Below are 24169 nucleotides of genomic sequence, written 5' to 3'. Positions count from 1 at the left end.
GCCCATATAATTTGCCTGGCAGCTGGTGGCCCATTGCCTTTGCTTGTGTTCCCAGAAAGTTCGAGCTATATCAACCAGTCCACCTTCTAAGCTTCCATGGAAAGGAACTCTATTTCTTGAACCTCTTGCACTTTTTTAGTCGAATCACCACTCTTAGGTGGTTCGCTGTCCTTGGGAACTAATTGCCCTTCTCTATGCCTCTCTATTTCTTTAACCTTTCCAGTAAAAGCTTGCATGAAAAATTTACTTGACGATGTCAAGGTTCTTTCGATTGGATTTTTATATAAAAGAACAAAATTATACTAGTCAAGATTACCTAACCCAGTTGATCAAATCAAACCAAGACTCTAAATCTAAATTTATAGAGTTAAATAATTTAAAATGGTTAGAGTATCGCAATCAAAAGTTCGTTGAATGTCTGGGATGCCATTCTGGCCAAGCCCTATGCGAATTTCTTTATATCGATGAGTTTAGCTTGTAGGTAAGACCTGTTAACCAAGAGGGGTATGTTTACTTTCTTTGGGGCGGGTGTTAAAAACTTTATAGGTTTTGAGAGTTACGTCTGAAACACGATGCCTTTTTGCACGTAACATGGAGTGTTCCGAGAGGCATTTGCTCCAAAATCACGTGATAAAAAGTTAAAAAACAATTCCAGACTCAGTTTTAAATTCTCTCCACGCTCTCGTTTCTATTACCAACCAATATACTCGAACTTATGTTTATGATGAATTAAACACACATATTATCAATATTGAACGAATATATTTGTTCATAGTGCCCCTTTCAGGAATTAGACTATATCCATGAGTTTACGGACAAAAGTGTTCAAAAAATATTAAGATTGCTTCTTAAAAAAAAAAAAAAAAAAAGGAAGAAGCAGCAGCAGCAAAGGACACATTTAATATGCAAATCAAAATCAAAATGTGCGGTGCAAACAAAATTTTGAAAAATAAAAATATATATGATTATTTTTTTTTCTATATTTACCAAGATTAATATTCAACAATGTATTCGATGTGTGTCCCACGTACTCTGGTGATCTCGTCAGCCATATGGAGATCTTTCTGGTCCACATCTTCAGCTTACAATTTTAGCAGCTACACTTGGTGGGACCAAAATTAGAATCAAGTAGATGGTCTGTCAGAGACCTTTCCAATCATCCAAAAAAAAAAAAAAAAATCAAAATCAAAATCAATTAACGTGGATGCGGTGACCCACATCAGGTCCACCAATTACCAAAAACATCAGCGATGCCAAAACTGCCCTCTAGTTAGCTTTCAATCATTTACCATTATTATTATTTTCTGCGGTAACCTTCTCGCCCGGGGCCACTTAAGTCAGTAGGGGTAAAATCGTCATTTGGAATTGATGGATGAGGACCGCGTTGTTTGCTTGCCGTCTCCGTGTGCTCTCTCCCTTGCCCCACCAACTGTGGGGCGGGGATCCGTAACGGCGTCAAGCTTCCGGAGAGCGAAAATAAAAAGGGCGCATTCGCTCCTCCATTACATTAGAGAGAGGAGCAGAGCTGCCTTGCCCTTCTCTCTCTCTCTCTCTTGCTCCCCCTCCCTCCCTCCGTCCCAAATCCCTCCTGATCACAGGCGATTCGTTCGTCCGTCCATCTCACCGGAAGCTGTTCGAGCTTTAAAACGCCGAACGAGAGAGAGGAAGAGAATCTCGCAATATTTGGGTAATTTTTATTTAATTAGAGAGATTTTTTTATTTAATTTTTATTGAGGGTTGACGACCGTGCCGTTTGCTTGCAACCATTCGGATTAGCGTAGACCGGAGGAGATGTCGGAGCGGTCAGGCTTTCAGCTGGGTGTGATTGGGTCGCTCGCTCTCTCAGTTGCATCCTCGGTTGCCATTGTCATCTGCAACAAGGCTCTCATTAGCTCCCTTGGCTTCCCTTTTGGTTTGTCTCTCTCTCATTTTCCAATTCTATATATTTACGAATGATAGAGCTAGCCGTGCCATGTACAAATTGGATTTTTTTTCTTTCTTTAAAAAAAAAAAATGTCCAGATGAAGAATGACCCGAAATCAAATAGACTCGATCATTCTAGAATTCATGATATCGTGTCTGAAATTGGCCTTAATCTGACATGAATTAGGCCTCGTCAGGGTAATACTTGTTACGTGTCTTTTTGTTTTCCCCTTCTTTTTTTTTCTTTTCTTTTTTTTTTTTTCAAATTTTTGTACAATACGTGAATGGCTTTGCTCTAAGGTTTCAGTCAGGTCAATTTCCCCCCAAAAAAAATCACCCCTCCAAAACTGGGTTGCGTCGTCATGGAAATAACAGCCTCTTGTGTACAAGTGGGCTGGTAGGCCCAAACAAGTGAAACCCAAGTACCCAACCAAACTTACACCCGGTCCATCCTTGAGGTCAAGGCCAGTCGTCTGTCAGGTCAAGCCTGGGTCTTAGATTAAGACTCAGCTCACTAACAGATTTGGCATGAGTCTTGTAAATTTGAACCAATCTAATTGAATTTGATCCAAAAAAAAAATCTAGAAGAAGACCTGACTTCAAAACTTAGATCGATGTGAAAGGAGACCTGACGCGACGAACGGCCACCAAGTGAAAGGTCATAACTCTTGGAATCAAAGCAAGCTGGCACACGCACGCACGCCACCGCCGCCGCGCACTCACACACATATTTTTGTGTGTGTGTAATGCATTTACGTATGTATGACTAGTTTGCTATGACGTAATAACTGGTTACTAGTTTCACTACTATAATTTGGGTGTGGATTTGAATCTGGGCAGCGACGACCTTGACAAGCTGGCATTTGATGGTTACCTTCTGCACGCTCCATGTTGCACAGCGCCTGCACTTCTTTGAGCCTAAATACATTGATGGAAGGACGGTGGTCCTCTTTGGCTTGCTTAATGGCACCTCCATTGGCTTCCTCAACCTTAGCCTTGGCTTCAACTCTATCGGATTCTACCAGGCTAGTGCTCATTCTACTACTTCACCGTCACATCCGATTAACTATCGTCATCTAGTCAAATGATGATACTTGTTTCATTCGAAATATTTGAATTTCCCTTGTATGTATGTATGTAGTAAAAATCCATGCAATATTAATATAATCAATATCATGTTGATATGTGTGCAGATGACTAAACTCGCCATCATACCATTCACGGTGCTTCTGGAGACTCTCTTCCTAAAGAAAAAATTCAGGTCGTCCAAACCACCAGTGGATATTGTTTCACTTTTCATCCTGCCCTTTTGAGTTCTTTTCCATCCGTCAAAATAAGGTAGAGGCTGTATATGATGTAGCCCAGACTCGAAGCATATGTAGAGGGAGAAATTATTCCCCACATTGAGTGGGCCATGTGGTCGTGCACAGGACCAATCACCGAGGGGAATTACTGTAGGTCCCATATATCATGTGGTCTTCTTGATGATTGGCCTATAGGATTGCACCTCGGCGATTGGTGGCGTGCACAGCCACGCTACCTGATGCAATTGGTCAGTGGATAAGGTTTATGCCAACATCTTGGAATTTGACAGGTTGGATTGAATTTGATTGGATGAAATCAGACGTCTTCGATCACCTAGTTCCATTAAGTTATATATTTTGGTAGGTTCTAATTTCTAAACAATTGTTGCCGATGGTTTATTTCTGCCCGTGTTGGGCCAAACTAAACTGGGTAGGTTCCGATTTCAAAATATAGATGCTCTTGAATTAAATGGATGTACACCGGAATTGGATGAGCTCTTCAATTCAACTCCAAGCTGGACTGGATATCTAAACCTACATTTTTTTTTGGTTCCACTGCGAACCTATCGTATAAAATTAACTAGATTTGGGCCTGTTAGAGCAAAATTCCTTGCAAATAAGCCAATTAATTCAAAGTTCATCATAACTTAGTGCTATCGTTTGAAATAACTAGAACTGCTATCTCTTGCAGCCGGAGTATCAAATTCTCTCTTCTGGTCTTGCTCCTTGGAGTCGGAATTGCATCTGTCACCGATCTCAAGCTCAATCTTCTCGGCTCCATTCTGTCCATTCTTGCCATTGCTACCACATGTGTCGGCCAAATTGTATCCTGCATTGAGTCCCTGTTTGGGCACTAGTAGCTGAGAATGCTAAGTAACTGAACTTGCACATTGGTAGAAATATAGCTACTCTACTTGCTTTAGCTAGAGCTACAGTTTGCTTAGTTCTTAGCGTTTCCCTTGCTTTCTGCCCTGTTGCTGTGATTCAACCTCCAGAGTAGAGATATTTCAGCAATGGGCTGGGTTGCAGCATTTTTTAAAATTCATTTTAGCTGTATAAATTCGTGCATGATTCTTTCACGTGGAAAATTGTTGTGGTATCTCATTATCATTACGTGTAATAATGATTGTAGCATGCTTTCCTTTACCCTTAATTTGAACAAAAGATGACAAACACAATACAGAAGAGATTGAAGGTCTCCTCCACACAGCTCCTCTACCAGTCCTCACCCTACCAGGCAGCTATCTTGTTTGTCACTGGCCCTTTTGTGGACCAGTTGCTCACCAAGCGCAGTGTTTTTGCCCACAGCTACTCTACTGTGGTTTTGGTATGTTTACATCCAACCTTGTATTTTGTGCATTACACATCAATACATGCATGTGCCCCATTGTTCATCATGCATATAAGAATGCTTATATGATGGTGATTATATGTACATGAATACGTTCAAATAGGTCTAATGTATGTAAGTCACATGGCTCGTGCATACATGTCTACATATTCTTATTGATTTATTCATGCCGTTTCTTCATTAGATTTAGTTATAGTTTTTCTATGTTGTTTTGTTAATTTTATGCCCTACTTCTGCAAAGCGCCTATGGTGATTATATGTACATGTAACAGTAACATTTATAGCGTTGCTTATGTATTTTTTTGAACAGTTATCTGTTTTTTAAACAAAATGGTGCCAAACAATTGCTCGTTTAATTGAAGTGTAACTATGTAGCCCTTGTCCTTGAGAGAACTTACTTTGGTGTCTCCGCTGATACTGAATTTAGATAAATGAAGTCTTCAGAATAAGGGGGAAAATACTTTGCATTGCATGTGAAATCTGATACTCAACATTTCGCTTATTTTGCTTATCCTAGGGCAATTACCTTCATATTTTGAAGTGATAAATCATAAATCCTACACATCTTTGAGGAATCACTGAATTTTTCAAATGCCAACTTACCGTCTTTTTTTTTTTTTTTTTCCCTTCTTTCATTTACTTGCTGGTCTACAAATACCAAAGCAACATCGCCCTACAATGTTGGGAATTATGTAAATTACTGTATCACCTGTATCATCTGATGAGTAAATTACTGTAATAGTATAATGGTTTTAAGATAATGCTCTCCAATGCTTAGGTCAGTTCGATATCGTTACTAATATGCAAATTGTTAATTATGTGGCATCTTCTTAATATCACCATGTATGCGTTTTTGAATAGCCTGTACAACTGATATTTTTTATGAACCATCTTTAGGGGTTCATCATCCTATCTTGCTTGATTGCGGTGTCTGTAAACTTCAGCACATTCTTGGTAATTGGGACGACATCCCCAGTGACATACCAAGTGCTCGGCCACCTGAAAACATGTCTCGTCCTCTCCTTTGGCTACATCCTATTGCATGACCCCTTCACTGCAAGGAACATCGTAGGCATCCTTATTGCGATCTTTGGCATGGCTCTGTACTCATACTTCTGTGTACGTGAGACCAAGAAGAAATCGACAAATGATGTCTTGCCTATCTCACAGGTTTGATTTATCTCACATATCGAACCTTTATTATAATTAATCATATATTTAAAAAGTGTTGGATCCCTGATTCAGTTATTCATAGTTGTAGCTTCTCAAAATTTTCTATTTTCACTGGGGAGTGCAAACGAGCCAAGTGGAGCCGAGTAGTGGGCTACTCAGGCTTGGCTCACTGTAAAGCAGGTCTGTATAAGCTTGGCTAAGATTCCAGCTGGCTCAGCTCATTTATCAGCCAAGCTCTAGAATCTGATTAAGCTCATCTCATTTCCTAGTTGATACAAGCTTAAACAATCCATCATCAAGCTGATTCCAAGCTGTCCATAAAGAGTTTGGATCATTTGAATCCTCAGTTTTCCACTAATAATTTGATGATCTATTCTTCATAAGGAGAAGCTGGACCTATACAAGCCTACTTCACCTTTTTGTAAATTGTAGAAATATGTCCTCAGGTTTCACTAACAAAAGTTGCAAGTATAGAAGCAAATAAATGACAAAGCGAGATGTGAAACAGAAGTAGGAAAAATTACTATAAATTCTGCTTTAATTTTTTAGAAAGCAAAAATAACCATAAGATAGTAGAGAAGGAATATTTGAAAGCAAGAGAGACAGCTTGAGTGCATGGAAACTTATCTTAAAAATTATAATTCCAGGAATCTGAATATAATCTTTTTTGCCACGAGAAACCAAATTGATGTACTTTTCTATTTGGATTTTTTTTTTCTAAGAAAAAACTCTTTATCAGTCAACAGCGGCTGATCAATCATCGGACCAGAAATAACTTTTTTTTAAGCAAAAGGTGGTAATTATTTAATAAAATAAAATTAATTGACTCTTAGAATTCATGAGACCCATACACACATTCTTTTATTACCTTGGACATTCTGTAACTGAGATTTGGTTTCTTTTGGTGTTACTGTAGATGGCAGACAAGGAGAGCATGCCTCTTTTGGCCACCAAAAGTTTGGGGCTTCATCAAGATAAAGATGGAAATGAGACTAAAAAAGCTGACGGGATTCCTCCAGCTACCAAGAACTCTCTTGCATTGTAATTCTCAAAAAAAAAAAAAAAAAATCTCTTGCATAGTGAAGTTTTTGTTCTAGTGGAAGTAGGAATCGGAAAGTTTCAAATGTTTTGGAATGGTGTTTCGTATCATTCTTGTCAATTGAGCGTTCATCATTTGGATTCTTTAATAATCCCTAAATCTTTTCTTCTTTAGCCCATCCAATACAACGGTCTAACAAAAGCACGGATCCTCGTGGTGCACCATAGCGTGCGGTGCATCATGCTGGCTGTAGATGGCCAGCATGATGTACTGCACGCGCATGCATCGCAGACGAGCTGATTTCATGGAATGATTAATGATATAACAAAAAGTTACCACCAGTTTAATGTTCCATCCAAGTTACAAGGGAAACTACGTTTATGGAATGATTTCACTAATGTTTAAAAAAGGGAAAAAATCATTCAAGTTCCCTAAGCCAAAGGATTGAGCGGGTCGGCCACAGCATTCGAACAATCCCAGGTGGACCAAGGTCACAGATCCAGGAATCCGAGTACTTCAACTGAAAAGTTTGTCCTGCAGATAAGGGCACAGAAACCAGGCGAGAGGAATATGCTATATAATCATTTATCGTTATCGGCAAATCCCTCTTATTCATAGGTTTTAGCTTCGTTTTGTTCATTAATTATTACCACATCTCTGAATTTTTTCGACCGTCTTTTAGAGAATGTGCGCGCGGATTATGTACTGTTTTCATACCACTTGCATTCATCAAAAAGAAAAAAAAAAAAAAAAGGATTTTAATGCCACTTGGCTGAGTCCATGCTGCGTGATAAACATTATAGTCCTGTATCAATGCATGCAGCATCATTATTATCTTACCGTGTGCCGGTATCATGAACAGTCTCTTGATTGTTTGAAGGACCTTAGACTGCAAAATTAGATGATATTTTCTTATTCCACTATGTGAAGCCGCCTTCGGAGCAGTACCCTAACAAAAAAATACATAAATCATAAAAAATTCTAAACTCTTATTGTATCTCTTTTCAAATTCAAATATAAATTATTAGGTTTCTAACAAATGCTCACCGCCAATTAAAGTATAAATTATTGTACCTCTTTGTATGAGTCCACCATCGGATTATGCAATGATTGCATCTGTGTAGATGGATACATAGAGGAGTTTGAGATGCTTTGAGAGCTGCGTGCAGTGCGTTCCATGGTTAGCATTAGAAATCAAGCAGAGAAGTTGGACCCGTTAAGGTAGGTATGAAGTCCAAACCGATACCCAATTTGGAAAATGGATTTGACGTAACTGGACCGGAACCAACCTACACCAGTTAGAATAGTTTAAGTCGAGTATTTGATTAAAAACCACAAAAAAAAAAGAAAAACAAAAAACGCTAAATACTGGACCCAAAATCAGACTTGGCTTCTATATCCAAGCCAATCTCCTCCAGGCCCTGGCCATGTTGAACCACTTGGGAGTTAAATAATAGCAAAGACGTTATAGATAACCAAGTGGTTCCACTTTTAGGAACTCCATAATTGCAAGGGTGTTATGTTACAGATAAGCAAGTAGGTGGCTATTGATAGGTAAAGCCCAACAAGCAATCAAATACATTATATCGGAAGACGTGACACTTTTGTCTCTTGCTTCCAACAAGGTTAATTTCCTCCTGGAACTTGGCCCTTTGAATGTTCGTCATGACGTATTTTCATAGAGATGACTTTAACATTATTTTAATCAATATTTTAAGACCGGCCCTAAAACCTAATCATGCAATAATCATAGCATAAACACGAGCAAACTTGAAGTTCGCAACGAACGAAGCGATAAAAGATAAAGGGCCATGACTTGCGGACCTTCTGTTTTTTTTTTTTTTTTTTTAAAGTAAAGAGGAGACAGTTGGGAGTAGGCAAACATACAATTCCGGTCGCCTGGGTACATCCATCCACCCAAAACCAATTGATGGAATACAGGCCAAAACAAATGCAACTGGACATTTAAGCAGCGGAGCAGACAGTTGGGAGTAGGCAATGGTCTCTTTTGGCACATTCTTCACCATTAAGGGCTCAGTGATCCTCCCTGCGAACCATTGAGTGGACCTTGGGTGTTGATGATGAGATTCCGTGCATGCACTCAAGCTATCTACGGTAGACCTCATGAGGATGGCTACCTTCTTATCTGTGGGTTGGTTCCATTGGCTATGAGCACCGCGCCGACCTGGGAGCATGGGTGCACGTAGCCCCATCATTGTGCACCCGGTACGGAGAAACGTGAAAAAAAGGGGGAATGTATTTTGAGCAAATTAAGAAACACAAGAAATAAACCCGGTAATGGGGCTTTCTTCTTTTCCACAAGTTGGTTAGATTTTTTTATTTTATTTTTTTCCGTGGCCTTCCAGACCATGCTGGTTTCAATATCAAAATTACTAAAACCATACCGGTCATCAAGAAGATGGGTTAAGAATGTGCATGTAAGATGGCTACCACCATCGGTTCATACATAAATCATGATTTATGAACCTGGAGGAACAATGTTTCGGACTTGCATCATTAAATTACGACAGGGCATCCCGTGACCTGGCCATTATAGCATGTTTGTGATGCTCGATCGATCCACAAGGGGACAAGGTTTAGGTCTCAGAACCCAACTCCTAGTAATTAATATGAATATTTTGATCGACACCGCATGCATCGATTGATGCATTCAATCAATATATCTTTATCGTACACAATTATAACACAAAAACAAAGCGGTAACTTTAGCATCAAGAACCTACCTATACATGTGGCACCAATTGGCCATGTCCAACGATACGGTGGTTTAGGACCTATCCCATGCCCATTCAAAAAGGCAGCTAGCTACTCGTTCCGGTCAACAGACCATTCAAACCGATCGCATTTAGGTGTTTATTATAGAGATCTAAAAGAATAAATATTGAAAAAAAAATCATGCATCAGTAACCGTTGGGAATGACAACGTTGCATCCCACAGAATGGATAAATTATATCCTGCACAACATATACAATCATGACCATTAATATCGCTAATTATAATTATTCATTTTTATAGGTCTTATTCGTCCAAGCACACCCTCACGGGAATAGATGGTCGTGATGGATAGCATTTATAGCTATAAGATGTATGCGAACCTTGGGCGCAGTCACGCACCCAAGAATTTGGAAAAACACAAGTTCTGTGTTGGCATGGCAGGACCATGATATGGCGGAATAAATAATGCAGACGCGAGACTGCACCAACAGGGACTACAACATGGGGTCCGATTCCATGGCTGCGACCGACCACTTGGCTTCCAATGGCAGCGCCGAAAGCTCCTAACCAAGGGACAACCAACCCATCCTCCTCCCTGTTTCCCACTGAGCCTGAGGCCCCGCTCAACTCACAGGCTTTTCCTTTCTCACTCCAACCCCTTGGTATGGTAACCATAAAACCTGACAGTTGTTTCACTTTTTCTTTTCTTTTTTTGTTTTGTACAAACAGTTGTTTCACTTCACTTTACAGATAATAATATGAGTTTTAGAATAACATATATTTTTGCCTTCTTACCTCAGCAGCTTGGATCCTCTCCGGAGATTGGGACACGGGACGGACAAGTTTACGGAAATACCCTGGAAAGATGTCATGGCTAATATCAACTTGCCCAAACTACCCCTCCAGCGTGGCCACAGGGGAGGAATTAAATTTCCATCCGCCCACCACCGTCATTATATACAGGACGATATAATTCGAGGGAGGTGAAGCCGCGAAGGACTGCTATATAATTAAGTTCTTGGTTTTTATTTCCTGGTCAATGAGGCTCACGGCCAATGTTGAACTACACCACATGGGTAGTCCTCTCAATGTTCATCAACCTCGATAAGAGTTCAGATCTAATATTAAATCTTGGGTTTAATCGACAACAATTTCATCTGAAAAGCAAGCTAGCAGATGAACCAATTCCAAGTTGGAATAACACTAATTACTGTTTTGATAAATATATGTTTTGTTTTTGGAGAGAAAATATTGAAATGATAAATTTTTTCTAGTTAGTTGATAGTTAGAAACCCCTCCGTCTCCTAATATTACTTATGGGCTTCCATATCCAACACTTCAATGCTGATTTTGAACTAACTCATGGCTTCAAGGAGGCTGCTTCAACTTGGTCAAAGCTTGTAGGTGATGGCATCTGATTATTAATGGGTACATTGGGTTCATGGGACGAACCATAATTAAGACCATATTCTTCCATTTTCAATCTTTTTTTTTTTAGCAACATGATCCAAGTTGTTGAATTCTATCATTAATATCCAGATCTTTCCAGATGCCATTTAAATATAGAGAATTAGAGATAAATCTCCAACTCTAGTTTCAACTTAAAAGCAGCACTCCAAATGAATTTTATATAAAAGTAGCTATCCATTCTAAACATAAATTAAAAACAACTATCTATTTTTGATTAAAATTATCCTTATATCCTTTAAAATACTATAGTATTATATTATCATAGTGCAATATTCTTTTATAATAAGACAGTATTATATTATATTAGGATAGTATTCCTTTATAATAATGCAGTGTTGCTTTATTATATTATATTAGTACATATTTTTTTACAATAAGATAGTATTATATTATATTAGTATCATATTCTTCTATAATAATGCACTGTTATTTTATTGTATTATATTGGTACAGTATTCTTTTACAATAAGATAGTATTACGTTATCATAATGTAGTATTATTTTACAATAATACAATATTGCTTTATAATAGTATAGTATAATTTTATAAAAATATAATATTATTTTATAATAGTATAATACTATTTTATAATAGTGTAGTATTGTTTTATAATAGCGAATATTATTTTATAATAGTATAGTATTGTTTTATAACTACATGCGCAATTAGATCATTTCATGCCATTTGGATAGCTACTTTCAAATTATGTTTCAAATAGAGATGATTTTTTATTTGAAATTTAAATAAATAATTATTTTTAAGTTTAAATTTAGTTAGATATTTTTCATTAGTTTATCTTTTAAATACTTCTTAGAGATAAAATGTGGGCCATAATGTACGCCTGAACAGATGTTTTCAAAAATTCAGGTTGGAAAATAATGGAATAGGTAGTTGAACTGCTTTGTCCATGTGACCGTTGATTAATAACGCCATTTGGTAGGAATCCAAGAAAACAAAGCAATTATTTAAAAAAGAGATAATGTATTTTGAATACTCAATTTCATTTCCAGGCAGAATGGATAATATTTTTTTCGACTTTGTTACGTAGATTCATGGTCAAAGTATTAATATCTAGGACCTGGCTAATACTTAACGAAGAATTTTAAAATATAAAAGATTCTCAGCGGACGTAAGACTTCTAGCTAGGGTGGTCGTGCATTTAGGTCCACCTGGCATTTTACTCAAATACACTCCTCTTGAATCCTGAAAAGAAAAATTCATGAAGGTTGTGGTTTATATTGCAAAACTTAGTTCAGATCTTCTACCAAAAAAAAAAAAAAAAAAAAGCTTAGCTCAGATCCTGCCCTCGTCAGGGTTGCGAGTCTCGGGAGCACGGGTGGGGGAGAGCTCGTCGTGTTTCGGGAGCACGGTCACCCGCGGAATTCTTCCTAATCCCCACCCAGAAAGCAGCTAAATTTAAGAAAATAACAACTACCAAACCCAGTTTAGAACTCGAAAACCAATTTCTCCAAAAGCTTGAGGTCAGCAAAGCCATTTTACCTTAAATAAACTTTTAACCGCTGCCCATCATTTGTCTCATGCGTCCCTAAATCCATCACTTTTTCCTTTTGAAGGAAAAAAAGGAGGAGGGAGAGGGAGGGAGAATCGAGGTGTCCATTTGAAAATTCCAAGGACAGGAGAGGGAGAGGTTAGGCGGAGGGGTTAGGAATTTTTTGCCATCTGATTCCTCTGATTCCCTCACGGGGAGGGGGCGGGTCAGAGGGGGGGGAGGGGCCTCTCTCTTTCTCCCTGATAAATTCTTTTTTCCTCTTTTACTCTCCTTCAAATTCCCCAGTGGGAGGATTTCATTTATTAGATTCGCTGCTATCGGCCCCCAGACACCTCTTTTCTCTTCTGCCCTTGGGCTGAGGCCTCCCCCCGCCTCTTCTCGGCAGAATAAGGGACCTCCAAAGCTCGAATCTTTGAATGGAATTTGAACTCTAAAAGGGGGAGGGGGAGAGAGAGAGAAGAAAGAGGCAGCCACAGAGAGAGAGAGAGAGAGAGAGAGAGGAGAGGAGAGGGAGATCTCCGATGGGTATCACGGAGGGGGATCGAAGGATGGAGGGGTGGCTCTACCTCATCCGGTCCAATCGCCTCGGTCTGCAGTACTCCAGGAAGCGCTACTTCGTCCTCGAGGACAACGCCCTCAATTGCTACAAGGCCGTGCCCGCATCAAGAAGGGAGGTATCTCGGATTCATTCTCCATTCTTCTTCTTTTCTTTCCTTCTGTGCTTTCCAAACATAAATAGATGTTTGGTTTATTTGGTTTTGTTTCTTTTTTGGGAAAAATTGATCCTGTTGTTGATTTGTTTGGATGATGAGAGTAACTCTATTCGGAATCTTGGTTCGATTTGATTGTCTAAGATCGAATTCTTGCGCAAAAATATATCGGAAATTGGGTTTCCATTGCGTGGTATCTGGTTTTGGTTTTTGGAAATTAAAGTACGCAGGCGACGAAAAAGAAAAAACCTTTGGCAAAAATATACAGGGTTTTCTTGGTGATGGGAACATGCTTGTCATTGGTGCGGAAATTATTTTCAAAGATCAATATGAGCCGGTTTGATTGAAAATTTCTTGTATGATAGTATATTTCTTATGAGGAATCTTTAGTTGCACTCTGGTCTTGGGTGGCACGATTTGAAGGATGGAAAAAAAAAAAAAATCTGTCGAAAGATTTGGATTTGAATGATGACATCCGTGTGGTTGCTGAATAACTTGCCCTTTGATGTCTTACACAATTCTATTGCTTGAAAGGAAACTAAGAAACTTATTCATGGTTGAAAACTAGCATGTTAACCATTTCAATTTCCAGGTAATCAATGTGTGATTGCTAATGATTTCTGTTTTTCTTCAAGTGGCGAACCTCAAATATTTTATGTGCTTGCATTCTCAGGATCCTATAAGAAGTGCATTGATCGATTCCTGCATACGTGTTACAGACAATGGGAGAGCGAGCATACATAGAAGTGTAAGAGACAAACTCTGACGAAATTTTCCATGAGGGGTTTTATTTATTGCTCTCCCATATGTCATCTATCTGGTTGATAAAATTTCCAGGTTTACCAGATGTGAGCTAATGACTTGGGAATTTTGGTGGCATTTTGCAGGTTTTCTATATATTTACGCTTTATAGTTCTGCTAACCACAATGATCGACTTAAGGTGTGGGAAGATAATTGCTTACTGTAACAAAAACCTGTTTGTTAGTTGTGATTTGCTGGTTCTGATTTACATTCATGATGAATGGAGACTGAGGATGATCTGATTCTGCAGTTGGGTGCTCGAAGCTCAGAAGAAGCAGCTAGTTGGATCCGATCCTTGATGGAAGCAGCGTTAAAGGTTTTGATGCTGACTTTTTTAGTTGACTATACCACTCGAAAATGTGATATAACATTGTTTTCTTACCTGCAGGAGTGCCCAAACAAAGAAGAGAATTTCGTGGCTTGTTCCAAAAGAAGACGCCAGTCTTTTAGGTCAGAAGAAGCTCCCTTTCCATTACACAAATTCGTTATCAAATATTCACAGATATATTCCTTGTTATTTCCTTTAGATAATAACAGGACAGCTTAGCTTGTTAAATATTTCAAACTATGTCTCTTTGATTATAGGTATCTTCATCTTCGATTATAGGCATATATCAGCATGATAACATACCAAAAGGTGTAATTCCATTAATTTATACTATGATTTTTTTAACTTTGTATCTTTAATCTTTTGCTGGACTTGCTTGTGTTGTGTCTCCCTATAAAGGTCTAATATTTTTGAAGTTGTCATTTGGTGCTGCTGTGAGAGGACAGCGAATTAGCTGTTTTGATGCTCAATCCTCTAGAAATTCTGTCAAGTCTGGGTTGTTAAGGAGTCACAGATCTTCATCATCTGCCCTAACACCCCTCTGTTTGGTAGGGGTGAAAGAGATGTTAGAGAACAGGGTCAAATGGAGACATCACATAAAGTCCAAGATCTTTGCTATCTTTTAAAGGAGTCTGGTCGAGGAGGCTGTTAGGGGATAAATAAGACCAAGAACAATCCTTTTCTTCTTTGCTATGTGGTCTAATTTGAGGGAAGTACATAGCTAGGCTTTCAAGAAAGGTTAAACCTTACCAATTGCCATGTTAATTTGTGATAAGAGGGCTTTGAGGCTAATTTTTCGTCGGCCCCTGGTGAACCATGTGTACTTTAAATCTTGGATGCTTGTTTGCCTTTTTACTTGCATGTCACCACTGATTAGTTTGTGTTCTCTGCATATTTTTATGCTATATGGGTGTACTCAAACAATTAGCATTCAAGAAAATCAGCCGGTGTTATACTTCTATTAAATTTTCTGTTCATCTGTAAAGAAACAATTATATCGTGCTGGCCTTTTCTTTCTTATTCCATGTACTCATGGGAAGAAATATGATGTCATTTAGAGGTTAGTTTATATCAGGGTTTATGTCTGTAGTGTACCCATCTAATGTGCCGCTATTTGATCTATGAAGTCCATGGTCCCATTTTGACATCCTTGCCTTCTCACCATATGTTTTTGCAAGTCTGCTTGATAAGAGCTATGACATGCACATCTGTAGTTCCATGATTTGCGATGCAGATTAATAATTCATTATTTCCTTTGCTATGTAACATAAGAATATTGAGACTTTCTTGGAAAATGCTGTTCCGCTGAATATTTTGGTTATTTATGCCCCTTTTATTGACCTTTTTTTTTTGAATCAGGTTGAGTCGCACTAAGGCAAGAAGTCTCATGCACTCCATTGGTAGGCTATATTTTTTTATTTATTTCAGAGTTTAGACTTCCTAAAAATTGTAACTCTGACTATTTTTTTCCAAGATATCTTTTTCTGTGATCTCTTGGAAAAATTCAAATATGTCAATATTACTTCGGCAGCAATGTATTTAATCACAGAGAGTCCGATTGTTACAGAATTCTGTAAAGGATCTGCTATTGATATAGTGTTACCTTTCTCCTAGATTTTGTTTTTACTGAAGTACTACATTGAATATGTTGCTAGACTGGACTGTTTATTCATCTGTGCATGCTGATCCGATGGCATCTGATGTTATTGCACCTTCCCCATGGACGATATTTGGCTGTAAAAATGGTAGTAGTTTCTTATTTCATCTTTCTTTTGGTAGCAAAACTTCTCTATTAAATCTGTGGACATTTTCCTTTCAGGTTTACGACTTTTTAAAGAGTCAAATGAGGGTGATTTTCATGGGAAGGTATCTATTTAATTTGATCAACAAATATCCATTGTCTTGAGTCCACAAAGTATTACTAAATAGGCTCCTTTCCTCAGCAATGGGATGATCATCCAGCAATAATGGCAGTAGGTGTGGTCGATGCAACTTCTGAAGCCATCTTCCGGACAGTAATGTCCCTTGGTCCATCAAGATCAGAGTAAGACTGCCAGAGTCTCTGTGCATACAATTCTAAATTTTTGACATGGTACTCTGCTTTTTTCCAATGCAAAAGGCAATAAATGCAGTTGATGCCATGTAGACGCCCATGTAGCAACAAAGTTCACTTCTGCATTTATGACCGATTATGTTAGAGCATTATATTCTTTTGAATCATAGTAGATGTGAAAAACATAATAGTGTATATAGGATGGCATGGTATCTTCAATCTTTGTATCAGTTATTTCAATAAATAAGAAAGTAGATGATTGCTACTCACAAAATAGAGATGGTAATAAAGAGACCAAATGCATGCAGATAAATCTGACATTTTTACTTGGCAATAATATATTCTGGAATTCCTTATTCTAAAAGTAAGGCTTTGAAATTTTTTGTAGATGGGATTTCTCTTTGTTAGAAGGCAGAGTGGTTGAACACCTGGATGGTCACACTGATATAATCCATAAGAAATTGCGTGGTGATTGGTTACCATGGTCAGATCCCAAACCTCTAAAGCTTCAGAAAATTTATTAATTGACCCGTCAATTATCTATCTCTTTTCTGAAGGGTTTTTATTTAATTTGCAGGGGAATGAAGAAACGAGATTTATTATTACGTCGTTACTGGAGGAGGGAAGATGATGGAACATATGGTAATGGCATTAATGAGATCCTGGCAACCGTTAGCTCATAGAGCAAAGCCTTGGGCTAACTCTATTTGTACTTTGTTGCAGTAATTCTTTACCATTCTGTTTTTCATCAAAACTGTCGACCTGAACGAGGCTATATTCGTGCTTGCCTTAAAAGTAATGTATGCTTAATATTTTGCATTGAAAATTTTCTAAAGACTTCCTAGTTGTGCTGGCAAATGCCAGCCATTTAACTGATATGCATGTTCATGCAGTATTTTATGTTCTTCTGTAGGTGGAGGATATGTAATATCTCCTGTGAACCAAGGAAAACGATCAGTTGTGAAGCACATGCTTGCAATTGATTGGAAATTCTGGAGGTCTTATATGTTTACATCTTCAGCAAAGTATGTTACAATCCGGATGCTAGGGAGAGTTGCAGGTGGGATTTATGACATGAGAATTCTGTTTGTTGTTTTATAATCACAATCCTTACAATTATAGCAATCTAAGGAGCTCATGATTGAAAATCTCATTTCAACATTTACATTGCAGGTTTGCGGGAGTTCTTCCGAGCAAAACTTGGTAATTGCACATGCTCTGATTACTCATCAGGTGAATTGACAAGGGAGATAGGATTGCCATATGGTGAAAAAGAACACATAAAGGTAGAAGTGCAGACAACAGGTGAAAATAATAAGAGTGTGGATTCTGCAGAAGCGCCACAACAGTCTCCTTCCAGACATGCAGACACAAATGGGTCGTTTCTTCAGCTAAATGATGCAGCTGATGAATTTTTTGATGTTATTGATGAGTCTGATAATGACCAAACAGAATCTCTGTGGCCTTCTGATGAAGGCATGCACTCTCAGGTGAGTGCCTAGTGTAATTTTCACTCCTTTTCCATTATGCTTCTGTGACATGAATTTTTTTTCCTCAATACCATATAATCTTACTGTTCTGTCTAATTTTTTGATCTTCATTTATTAGATCCTAAGACAGCAGTTTTGATAATGATAATCATCATATTAATAATAGTGAAGAAACTGACGTTGATGAAATGAACACAACAACCTAGATCAGTTGAAGAACATGTGTACATTCCAAAGCACAGTCTTGTAGTGATAGCAAACATTAGATAAGAAACATACAATTTGAAGATATTAGATGAAGATGGAAAATAAATAAAGGTGGATCTCATGTGCTCTCAATCCAGATTCATAGTGGCTTATATAAGAAGAGTATATGGACTAAAAGAGAAGCACTGGATAAATGTGAGATATTATGAAGAGGTCTAATCAGAAGCATAGAGAAAAGAAAGATGGGGGGAGTGGGCAGGTCTTAAACTAATAAAATAACAAGTGGTTGTCAATCTGAAGCTATCAGGCCCTGTATCTCCAAAGTAGATTGAGTTTAGCCCAGGAGCAAGAAAGGGTATCTTGCTTGTTGGCCCTCCAAAAGCCATATGTTGGCCCAGTAAATGTCATGGTGTGATCATAGCTGAAGACCAGTTTAAAACGGCAGCTATGTGGGACCTTACTGAACTGCCAAATAACGAGCAATGTAAGGGAATATATCGGGCATTAGAAGAATCCATCACCAGTAAATGTGCATAACTCATCACTAAGCTGAAGAAAATTCATATGAATAGTCACAAAGAAATCTGTGAAGATGATATTGATGAGAGATCATGGAGAGATAATGGAGCCCTAAAATATATGGATAAACATGTGGAAGTAATGATCTTGATCTATTCTTAAACTAGAAATGCAAACTGGATTCCAAAATCTTTGTTTTGAGATATTAAAGAAAACCAAGAATTTTTCCAGCCTATGAAGCATGTTTTCTCCCTTTAGTAGTTGTATCTGTATTCAATATATTAAAGACCAAGAGCACCTTTATCTTTGGCTTAATACATCTTAAACCATCTCAAATTTGGGAAGCATAGAAACATGCCTCAGATACTTTCTGGGGCTGTCATGCTATGAGTAGATTGCATTATTCATAAGTTGGATACTTCCATTCTTCATGTGGTTTTTAGCTGGTGGAAATATTCTAAAAGTGCCTAGAAGCCTGAGCATTTGTTAATCTTATTGTTTTTCCGAAGCTCTCAAAAGATTAGAATCTCTCTCGGGCTTCATTTAGCTTAAACTTTTCTTTTCTATTTTGTTGCTGTATCTTTCATATACTGATTGAAACATGATCTGCATTGTCAAACAAATGAATTTGTGATGTAAAACAGAAACTGAGATTATATTTTAGCATGCCATTTTTTGTTTGTTGAAATCAGTTGTTACAGGAACAACGCCAGCCTAGGCTATCAACAGCTGCAGTTTTTGTGAAGAAGTTGCATGATTTTGCAGGTAGTTTGACTAGGTTTCTTTCAATTAATATAATATTTATGTCCATGTCGAGGGAATCTTTCTTGGATGCTACTGTACTTAAAATGATTACTTGTTTTTTTTGTACTCACACAGTTCAAAAGAAAGGCTACATTGATTTACAAGAGGCCTCGATGGGAGATATGGCACCTTGCAGCTATGGAGCCACTCTTCCAAAAGACACAAGTTGTACCATGCCTTGCAGTTGGGCAATGGCAGACTCTACATCATTCTTAATTCGTGGTGAATCTTATTTACGAGACCATCAGAAGGTACAAACTCCTGCTCAGATTTTGCTTCTTCCTTTGTAAAAATGTAAGTTTACTAACTTTCGAGAAGGCAAAAGTAGCATGTATTTATAGGTTTGTAATGTTCTTATATCCTGACGAAACAGTGAAGCTTTCATATGTTTCCCTTAATATCAGATCTTCAATTTCATAGTGTCATGGAGAACTCTTATAACTTACTCTATTTCTGGGAAGGATCACTTTGTTTGGTTGTCAATCTTAGATATTTACATATCCTAATATCACCACTTTGTCCTAGAATTTTTCATGAAAATGAGCTTCCAGATGCACCTCATTGTGAAATAGTTTTAGTTTTAAAATATGAATTCTTGAATACTGAACTATAGATCAATCTTTCATATTTTTGCTAAAATTGATAATTTTGTTGTTTACTCCATCGATTTGCCCCATTAACAGATTAAAGCGAATAGTACCTTGATGCAAATGGTAGCTGCTGATTGGCTAAATTCTGATAAGCGTGAAGATGATCTTGGTGGCCGGCCTGGGGGCATTGTACAGGTCTCTTTGTAATCACAAATACTTTATGCTGCACAGATACTCTTGTCTTTTTCAGCTTCATAGGAAAAGGTTGTGAATCTTGCAGAAATATGCAGCACAAGGTGGCAGCGAGTTTTTCTTCATAGTAAACATACAAGTGAGTAATCTTCTTTGTCCTCATAGGTGCAAGGAAGAGACACCAATCTTCTCTAATAAATCTAGACCGTCCACCTCCAAATATCTTATCTGAGTCTATAAAACAGGTCCCAGGTTCAACTACATACAGTCTCGCCTTATATTATATGATGGATACTCCTTTGGAAAATGTTCCCCTCCTCGAAAGTTTTGTCAAAGGAGATAATGCATATAGGAATTCGAGGTTTAAACTCATCCCATATATATCAAAGGTATGTGTATGCAATACAATAGCATCTAAACTAGTGTATGCTGAAGCCTGGTCATCATGCATGATTATTTTTCTGTTTACCTGTTCTTTTGATGTTCTTGTAGGGATCTTGGATAGTGAAACAAAGTGTGGGCAAGAAAGCATGTTTGGTGGGTCAAGCACTGGAAATTCATTATTTTCGTGGGAGCAACTACTTGGAGGTAAGATTTAGATAATCACTACAATAGCGCACATTTAAACAACTAAGATATTCTGTATAAGGTCATGCCATCATATATATGATACAAGGAGCATTGAAGTGCTTTCTGTCACCTCTCAAATCATATAATGTGTCATTAGCACCTTCAACCATTAACTTGCATCTTTCAACATGACAGAGTGCATTAATGGATGCGATATATGTGGAAATGGTACAATGACAGTGGTGAGACTAGATATATGCTTTCTTGCATGCACAGTGATGCAAGGGTGAAGCATCAATATCGGTAACATATTTGTACTGTATGTGCCATACCAACACCTAATATACTTCTTTGTGTTGGCGCAACTAAATAGAGGTTCAGTACCTTGACTCTCTACTTTACTAGTATGGGGGTTGTGCTAGTGCTGATGCCTGCTGGTACAATCCAGTATGGCCTGGTTAAATCCTTGAACACGAGTTTATATATCAGAAGTTTTGGCATGTAGCAGCCCAATTGGCTCGATAACTGGGCTGTGACTTCTGGCCATATCAAACATAACATGTTTTCCGTCTATACTCAAATGAGTATGTTGTCTGTTGTGGTTACAAAACTAGGATCAAAGAAATAGGAAGGTAAGGAGTATTTGAGGCATGCCCCACTATATAGCCATCGCTAAAGCCTGTTTCTACCAGGAAATACAAAATTTTTTTTAAAAAAATGTGGGTATATCTTAGGATGAAAGGATGAACTAAAAGTAGATAGATACTGTTGAATGACATATATATTTTTTTTTTACCCATCCAATATTTTTGTATCAAATACAAGTTAGTGAGGATAAGTTACAAAAAACTTAACATGCATGGTGCACTATAGGTGACCATCAACTATGGCCCCAACCACTTGCAGACACCTGGGAGTACTTCATGGTTGCTCCCATCAAGGGATACTTGTGGTGTTACTTGAATCTTTTCCATCCTTTTCTAAAAATTTCATCAGTCTTGGTTATTTGACTTATGTCTTTCCATCCCTCTTTCCTGATCTTCAAATAGAAATTCAAGCATCTATCATTATCTTGGCCTCCTTTTAGATCTTTACTTTGTGTGTGCCAAGCCATCTTGATTGGTTCACATCATGCTTGATAAGTGCAACTCTTATACTTTCTCTATTATTTTATTCCTCATTTTTCCCCTAGTTTTTGTTACATATATTTCAATATTCTCACCTTACCACATTTGTCATTTTTGCCCCTCTTTATTGCCCAAAATTTTGAGGTATGCAGCGATACTGGCCGTATTGATGTCCATGAGGACTGATGCCCTCTTTTAATCAACTTGTTGCAGCTCCAGACAAAATAAAAAATACATATGCAGTACACTTCTTTGCGCCCCCCTCTCGGAATATTGGGTGGCTATCAATGCTATCAACAGTGCAATTCTCTTCTGTCAACATTCAAAACGAATTGTTTAGCTAGTTTTTAATTTGTCCCTCCCCCCCTACCCCTCTCCTTTTTGTCTCAATCTTGATCATACTTATACCCTCAACTCTCATGCCTACTAAAACCCATGATTCCACTCAGACCTCTAACTGGCCCCTCCTTGAGCATGAGCTTAGTCCCATCTTGGTATGCATTTCATCCTTGTTCATCCCTTCTCTTACCTTCCCCCTCATTGACCATCCATCAACTTGGCTGTCACCATGTCAACTCACCGCTGTTGCTTCCTCCACCTCACCTCGTCACTATCATCTGCACTTTGTCATTACCTTCTTCCATCCCAGCCCTCTACAGCTCCATACCTTCCAGGCCTCCCTCTTCCACCCTCTGTCATTGCACTCTCATCAAGATTTCTCCCTTACTGCTGCATTTAGCCCCACCTTCCCTTGTCTATTGCCTCAACAGGTGGTGGTGCTGGTGACATTAGGTGGTGGTAGTGAAACATGGTTGTGTGGTGATTGTCAGAAAGGGATCAACGGGATGCCTGTGGACCTGGGATCATGTATCAGAGTTTGGACAACATGTCCTTGCACATGTAAATGAAGATGTTCTATTCTCATGTATGGTGAATATATTGATACGTATGGTGCTATCAATGGCAACCAAGTGTGAGGATAAAACATGCAGTCATGTATAGTGAACCAATGTTGCATGCTTTTATATGTATCGTGTATGTACATGCAAGGATTTATGGTTGTGTGTGTGTTTTGCTTCTTAAAACAACAACAAATGGGAGGCCCTTATAGGTCTATAACTTCTTATCATAAGTTTTAACCTGGTTGAGTTCTAATGGGTTTGTACAAATGTGAATTTTCAGCTTGGAATCGACGTTGGCTCATCAACAGTTGCTAGGGGAGTTGTGAGTCTTGTGCTTGGTTACTTGAACAATCTAGTGATAGAATTGGCATTTCTAATACAGGTATTGAAATTTACAATTCTTTGGTTGTTAATATGTAACAAAACTTTTATTTTAGTGTACATATCCTGGATCAGTTGGATTTCCTTTTCTCGAATACTGACACATAGCCACATGATTTCCAATGGAAACAGCAAAAGGTCTATTTGATTTAATTCCGAGTTTTGAGACAAAGTAACCTCAGTTTGAACTTCTTATGCAAGACCTATAGAAAATAAGCACTTGCTTTATCTTTCAGGATATTATTACTTCTGCCTCTGCATCCATGCAATCTTAACAAATCCATTTGAATTGAATTGCATGCAGGGCAATACACAAGAAGAGCTCCCAGAGTTCCTTCTTGGAACCTGCCGTTTGAACCATCTTGATGCCTCCAAATCAGTTTCAATTGACCCATGGTAATGTGAAGGTGAATCTTGTGCCTTTTTGACCTTGGCCGGTGGGATTCAAGCACATCAATTACTCAAGCCGGTCCTTTTTTCTCCTTTTTCTTGCAGATTAATTTTGACTTGCAATTCTTTCATCTGATCAAACTTCCGACCATGAGGCAAAGTTGTATATTTGTTAGCTTTTCTTGAGAGGTCCTATAAATCTGTAAAGATATCACTTTATAATTAATTCTCATCATTCATTTTAATTTCCTTTATTAATAAGCTCTAATCAGTATCTACTGATGGTTTTCTTTTCTTTCTTTTTAAATTGTAGAAAGATGGAATATCTATTGATTTCAGTCACTGCATTCGGTTAAGATTAATTGATGGAGAAAGATATACAGATACAGGGTTATCAAATTATAATGCATAACAATTATGGCATTTTACATCATGGTATAGAGGCTTTGATCTTTAATCTTTAATCGTTATTTTCAAGCTGTAAAACATAGGTTAGAAATTCTGGAGATGGGAGTCACAAGGCTAGAAATCACCATGATGGTAGAAAATACGATAAAAAGCTAGTAAGTTCAGAACCATTGTATTCTGAGGGCTCA

At 38.0% G+C, this 24169-nt stretch overlaps 2 protein-coding genes across 7 annotated transcripts; both read left to right on the top strand.

The window, feature by feature from the left end:
- The first annotated feature begins 1500 nt into the window (after window positions 1-1500).
- On the top strand, window positions 1501-6910 carry LOC105044302 (UDP-xylose transporter 1). 2 transcript variants are annotated; one of them, XM_010922151.4, is made up of 8 exons: window positions 1501-1687; window positions 1777-1912; window positions 2764-2948; window positions 3117-3184; window positions 3919-4051; window positions 4393-4554; window positions 5476-5748; window positions 6668-6910. In XM_010922151.4, exons 2-8 carry the CDS (start codon window positions 1792-1794, stop codon window positions 6794-6796), a joined length of 1071 nt encoding a protein of 356 aa, XP_010920453.1. In that variant the 5' UTR covers window positions 1501-1687; window positions 1777-1791; the 3' UTR covers window positions 6797-6910. The 2 variants fall into 2 exon arrangements, with proteins under 2 accessions (XP_010920453.1, XP_010920452.1); XM_010922150.4 differs by having other exon boundaries at window positions 1502-1687; window positions 1782-1912.
- A 5773-nt stretch (window positions 6911-12683) lies between these two features.
- LOC105044301 (protein ENHANCED DISEASE RESISTANCE 2-like) lies at window positions 12684-23827 on the top strand. 5 transcript variants are annotated; one of them, XM_010922145.4, is made up of 23 exons: window positions 12685-13182; window positions 13892-13966; window positions 14106-14159; window positions 14271-14336; window positions 14409-14470; window positions 15708-15748; window positions 16004-16093; window positions 16168-16214; window positions 16292-16392; window positions 16790-16885; window positions 16979-17043; window positions 17125-17196; window positions 17315-17461; window positions 17575-17891; window positions 19310-19382; window positions 19497-19672; window positions 20105-20206; window positions 20292-20342; window positions 20449-20592; window positions 20696-20791; window positions 23083-23184; window positions 23488-23579; window positions 23679-23827. In XM_010922145.4, coding segments are annotated over exons 1-23 (2223 nt in total). In that variant the 5' UTR covers window positions 12685-13029; the 3' UTR covers window positions 23680-23827. The 5 variants fall into 5 exon arrangements, with proteins under 5 accessions (XP_073111374.1, XP_010920447.1, XP_010920446.1 ...); XM_010922144.4 differs by having other exon boundaries at window positions 23488-23590; XM_010922142.4 differs by having other exon boundaries at window positions 12686-13182; window positions 23488-23827.
- Window positions 23828-24169: the final 342 nt, after the last annotated feature.

This window comes from Elaeis guineensis, chromosome 4 (genome assembly GCF_000442705.2).
Source record: "Elaeis guineensis isolate ETL-2024a chromosome 4, EG11, whole genome shotgun sequence".
NCBI classification, from domain to species: Eukaryota; Viridiplantae; Streptophyta; class Magnoliopsida; order Arecales; family Arecaceae; genus Elaeis; species Elaeis guineensis.
Note: the sequence above shows the minus strand (reverse complement) of the source record. Positions and strands in the feature narration are given on the sequence as shown.

Excerpts from the sequence above, each read along its gene's own strand:
- LOC105044302 (XM_010922151.4), top strand. The coding sequence starts at position 1,792 with ATGTCGGAGCGGTCAGGCTTTCAGCTGGGTGTGATTGGGTCGCTCGCT. Across the intron at positions 4,052-4,392 it reads CCACATGTGTCGGCCAAATT|ATGACAAACACAATACAGAA; the intron begins GTATCCTGCATT and ends TTTGAACAAAAG. Across the intron at positions 5,749-6,667 it reads ATGTCTTGCCTATCTCACAG|ATGGCAGACAAGGAGAGCAT; the intron begins GTTTGATTTATC and ends GTGTTACTGTAG.
- LOC105044301 (XM_010922144.4), top strand. The coding sequence starts at position 13,030 with ATGGGTATCACGGAGGGGGATCGAAGGATGGAGGGGTGGCTCTACCTC. Across the intron at positions 16,886-16,978 it reads CGTGGTGATTGGTTACCATG|GGGAATGAAGAAACGAGATT; the intron begins GTCAGATCCCAA and ends TTTAATTTGCAG. Across the intron at positions 19,673-20,104 it reads ATTTACGAGACCATCAGAAG|ATTAAAGCGAATAGTACCTT; the intron begins GTACAAACTCCT and ends CCCCATTAACAG.